A 5,529-nucleotide genomic window follows, 5' to 3' on the forward strand; every position below is an offset into this window, starting at 1 on the left:
GTGTGTGTGTGTGTGTGTGTGTGTGTGTGTATGAGAGACACAGAGAGCTCTTCCACACTGCTGTGACCCAGGACCAGGAGTGGAGCCACAGAGGAGATGGGCCTGGAGGTCAGGGAGCTCGAGCCCAGATGGTGTCCAGTGTTGGAGAAGACCGAGCCGTCCTGCTGGGCTTCACCATGATGGCCTTCTCTGTGCTCATGTTCTTTGTGGTTGGGATCACTACGGTCAAGCCTTACATCAACAGGTTCTCACATACTCAAACTAACGAGGACGTTAGGAAACTAGAGACACTGCATTTACTGACGAAACACTGAGAGTTGTTAAACTAAAAGAAACAAAACACAAACTAAACCTTAAAAAAGTAAAATGTTTACTCAAAACCAAATGTAGAAAAATGCTGGCTGAAGGTAGAACAACACAAGTTGAAAGCTAAATAGAAAAAAATGGTAAAATGTTGGTTAAAAGCGAAGAGTAGCAGAAAAAAATAATATAGAATAGAACAGCAACAGAAAAAATGTTTCTGAAGGATTTAACTGATATCAGTGCATTTCTAAGGAGAAACAACTTGTAACTAAAGGTAAATATTTAAAAATGAATAAATGTTACAAAAACAACAAACAGAAAACCCATCCAAGAGGTCACAAAAGGCCCACAACAACATCCAAAGAACTGCAGGCCTTATTTGCCTCAGTTAAGGTCAGTGTTCCTGACTCCATCGTGATCGTGGGAAAGAGATGAAGGGCAAAAATGGCCTGAAGGCAGAAGTTCTAAAACAAAAAGCACTGCTAAGCAAAGAGAACACAAAGGCTCGTCTCAGTTTTGCCAGAAAGCATTTAATGATCCTCAAGACTTTTGGGGAAATTGTCAGTGGACTGACGAGACAAAATTTGAACTTTTTGGAAATGTCCCAAAATGTTGCATAGAATTAACAGCATTTCAGAAAAGGAACATCAAATCAACAGTAAAGCATTGGTGATAGTGTGATGGTCTGGGTTTGTTTTGCTGCTTCAGGACCTGGAAGACTTGCTGTGAGAATGGAGCCATGAATTTCTACCACAAAACCCTGAAGGAGAGTATTTGGCCATCTGTTTGTGACCTCAAACTGAAGATCACTTTGGTTCTGCAGCAGTACGATGATCCAAAACACACCAGCAGGTCCACTTCTGAATGAATTAAGAGAAACAAAATGAAAACTTTGGAGTGGCCTGGTTAAAGCACTGACCTGAATCTGATTGAGTATGAACCTAAAAAGGCAGTTCTTGCTCAGAAACCCTGCAAAGTGTCTGAATTCAAACAGTTATGAAAAAACGAGTGGGCTAAAATTCCTTCACATTGCTGTAAAAGACCCTAAAATTTGGTTAGCTGGTCTCTAAATAAAATTTTTTTGGAACATAGTTTTTGCTTCCATGGGAGGACATGTCAAATGTGGGACCTCTGTTCTACTCTGTTCTGGATATATATTTGGATTCCGATCACTGGATTCTACAGATTGGCTTGGTGATTTCCTGGTGTTCTGCAAAACAGTGTCGGTGGCTTCATTTCCTGGCTGTCTGACCATTATGAAGGATTGCTGTTCTTTCAGCACTCGGACTTTTGCCTTGAGCGAGCTGGACTTGGTCTGCAAGCGGTTCGGCTGAGGGTTGTGGGTCGGCTGTGGTTCCTGGACTTTGCTGGCCTGATGGAATTGATCTTGGAGAAAGCTGATAGCTTAGCTCAGCAGGATTTGTCCACATTATTTGTCTGATTGGATTCACCACCTTGGGTCGTACCAGCAGACATGAAGGCAGATGGAAAATTGTTATTGTCTGCCTGGATCTTCTGTTCCCAAAACTACTGATTACAGATTTGGCTCTGCCCTACATGGCCTTGAGCTGTGGACTAAATTCTTCCTGGATGATTACGTCGACAGAGGGTCTGCCCCCCCCCCACCCCCACAATGATAATAAAGGTTTAATCTAATCTAATCTAATATAATATAATCTAAAATTGCACTAAACTGAAACTAAATTATGGCCACACTTTTAGGTCTTCGTCTCAGAACAAAACTCAATCTTGTCTCAAACTCTGAAGTCTTTTGTTAAGACCAATCATGACTACAACAGCAGTAATGTTCTTTTACTTTAACTAAGGCTGTGTCCAAATTTAGGGGCTGTGTCCTCCAAAGGCTGAATTTAGTGATGTGCAGATTGATAGTGAAATATCGATACTACCGATACCAGAACTTTATGCTCTAGAATCGATACTAAAATCAAAATATGGATACTTTGATTCTTCAGTTATTTTACATAATGTATATCATTAACAGGAAAATAGTAGAAGATAGCTAAGCTGTTCAAATCTTGTTTAAATCATATGTGGTTGGAGGCAACTACTTTTTTTCTCACTTTTGTTCACGATTCAAATATTATTATATTTATTTAGAACAAGAATTTTAAATTGTGCTAAACAAATATAGGGTTAGGGTTAGGGTTAGGAAGACTTTTAGATTAATAAATATAGTACTATGTCATGTTTTATTTATAAAGCGGTTATTTGAAAAACGCTACTTTTTAAGATTTACCAGCCATGTTATGTGTGTTATCACAAAGTATCAGTATCGGGTCAGTATTGCCGATACCAGGCAAATTTTACTCGGTATCAGTATCGCAAAAAAATTGGCAGTTTCGAACATCACTAGCTGAATTTGTCGGCCACTTATGTAACAGCGCCGCAAATTCGAAGACTCCTCTGATGCGGCCAACAAACACGTCCTCCTTTTTCCCCGCTTTAAAGGATGGGTCTGATGGATCCTTCTCAGCCCATCAGATCTCAATTGCGCATTGCGAATCGACCGGAGATATGTTTCCTGCTCATAATGGTGGACAAAATGAGAAAAAGGAGAACAGTTTTAAATAAAATCTAGCATATAAAAATTAAAAGTTTTAAGAGGTTGGTTTTTTAATGCTTTTGTTATTTGTTCACACATTTTTATTATTATTCATGTCAAAAATTAAACAAGCTGGTATAGAGAAATAAACATTGAAAAGTATTGATAGTTTGCTAATTTTGATCTATTTTTGCTTCTGTTTAGTGTTGTCATGGTTGCTAGGGGACAGGACTTATGCCAGGGTAATGGCGGGAATAAAGCAGAAGACTAGACCTCTCAAATTTACAGCCACTTTTTCCGGTCTTCACGGTCGACCAAGGTCCTGGCCTTCCTGGACCATACAGACCAGATTCTTCAAAGGACTCAGCCTCTGAATTTGGCCACAACCTAAGAGTAAAACTGCTGGATGTATTCAAATACATCAAATAAAGTTTTAAATTTTTTTTAATGCTCCCACTCACGCAAGGATGAGAATACTGAAAAAGAGAAACTATAACTTTACAGGCGGTAATTTTACCAAGAGTTTTACTGATGCACCACATTTGGCATAAATCATCTTAAAAGTTGGGGGAAAAAAGATCTAATATAGTATGTATTTTTTATTTTTAATCAGGGACTCTGACTCATCTTTGTATGTTCTTTAAACACTGATTGTGACAGCGTACTGGTAACTTATTATGAAAGCACTGTGTAAAATAGAAAACATATAATTTACTAGTAGACTAATACATCCGTTTATTGTATACCGATCATAAAAGTTGCCAGTCAGTGACTGCTTGGAAAGTCATAATTTAGCAGCAGTGAGGTGATTTTACATTTTCCCCACACTGCCTCAGTATTGAGCCTTTCTAAAGGTCAGTGAAATGGAACTGTGGTCAATTTATCCCAAGCTGCTCCTGTCTGCAGGGGTCACCACAGTGGGTGAACTCACACATTGTTTTTTATTTTAACCGGATGCCCTTTTTGACACAACCTGGACTTGAACCCACAGCCTCAGGATGGCAGAACCACAGTGCAGACCATGAAGCTGCCACAAAATTTAAAAATGTCCTCTCGACCGATAATATAATGCACATCTATTTGTATTAACCCCACAATTAAAACTATTGCTTTGCTTTAAGGCAGCAGAAAAATGTAAAATGTCAATCTACATGATTGTTGCATCTAGATCAATTCATCAAAGACACTTACAGGATTACAATATGTATCTTCTCTGGCCTGAAAAAGTCTCAGGATCTCTCAGGTGGAGATGGAAGTTTGAAAGAGGTGTTCTATTGGTTTGGTCTTGACTCATTGTTGCCTCTTTCAAAGTCTTGGTCTTGGCTTGGTCTCAGCTCTGGACTTGGTTGTTTTCATGACCATGACAATAATTATCACAATCTGTACATGAGGCCAGATGACCAGTCCTGCTTCTAAATGCTAACAACCAAAGATATGTTTGAGTCCACATGTCACTGCCACCACCTTCATCAACCACCATCACCAACCATCACCTTTAATGACCATCACTAACCACCACCCCTAACCACCATCACTAACAACCACCACCATCAACCATCACCATCAACCATCATCACTAACCATCACCTTTAATGACCATCACTAACCACTACCATCAACCATCACCATCAACCATCATCACTAACCACCATCACCTTTAATGACCATCACCACTAACCACCACCACTAATCACTAACAACCACCATCAACCATCAACCATCATCACCAACCACCATCCCCAACGACCATCACCAACCAACAACACTAACCACCACCATCAACCATCATCAACCACCATCACCAACCACCATCCATCAACCACCATCACTAACCACTATCCATCAACCACCATCACTATCCACCATCACCAATGACCATCCATCAACCACCATCATCAATCACCAATTACCACTATCACTAACCACCACCATCACTAACCACCATCACCAGCTACCACTATCACTAACCGCCAGCACTAACCACCACTATCAACCACCACCTTCAATCACTACCATCAAGCACCTTCATCAACCACCACCACTAACCACCATCATCATCCACTATGGACCAGAGTTCACTGGAATCTAAAACCATGGTTGAAGACCTCATGGAGTCCTTGCAAAGACCATCTACATTCTGGTTGATGTTTTCACATCATAGTGTGGTTGTCATCCAATGTGAAGGGGGTCTTAAAGGGAGAAAAACAGTTATGTCAACTTAAACTGTTGAGGTCAAAAATTACAAATATCACTGAGGTATAATTATTGGTGCAACAAAGTACGGCTGAACTAGATCCTGGTTGCATCTCAAAGTGATTCAAGAACCAGCCTCCAAACTGATGTGAAAATAAATCAATCCTGTTGAAGGTTGCAGTAAAGGCTGTTTTTTTTTCTGAGCCACAGAAACATTATAGGTCAGATGCAACACAAAGAGGGATGTTTTTTGGGTAACAGCCACTCTGCTTTCATTGCAGAAAGTAATAACAAACAAGCTCAGAAAGCTGGTAGTTACTGCTGTGTCTTGATCCAAAACCAGTTTGTTCACAGGAGAACTTGTAAGAATCTTTGGGATATATATATACAGTGGTTTGCAAAAGTATTCATACCCCTTGAACTTTTCCATATTTTGTCACATTACAACCACAAACATAAATATATTTCAC

The 5,529-nt window shown here is 39.8% G+C and overlaps 1 protein-coding gene across 2 annotated transcripts in view; it reads left to right on the top strand.

Moving 5' to 3' along the window:
• kcnmb3 (potassium calcium-activated channel subfamily M regulatory beta subunit 3) overlaps positions 1–5,529 on the top strand; it is a 43,462-nt gene that overhangs the window by 33,740 nt on the left and 4,193 nt on the right. For both annotated transcript variants that reach the window (XM_014025770.1, XM_014025768.1), the window contains exon 2: positions 44–244. In XM_014025770.1, the coding sequence (XP_013881224.1) occupies positions 129–244 (116 nt within the window). In that variant the 5' untranslated portion in view covers positions 44–128. The remainder of the gene's footprint in view (positions 1–43; positions 245–5,529) is intronic.

The sequence above is a fragment of the Austrofundulus limnaeus genome, unplaced genomic scaffold (genome assembly GCF_001266775.1).
Source record: "Austrofundulus limnaeus strain Quisiro unplaced genomic scaffold, Austrofundulus_limnaeus-1.0 Scaffold497, whole genome shotgun sequence".
Taxonomy (NCBI): domain Eukaryota; kingdom Metazoa; phylum Chordata; class Actinopteri; order Cyprinodontiformes; family Rivulidae; genus Austrofundulus; species Austrofundulus limnaeus.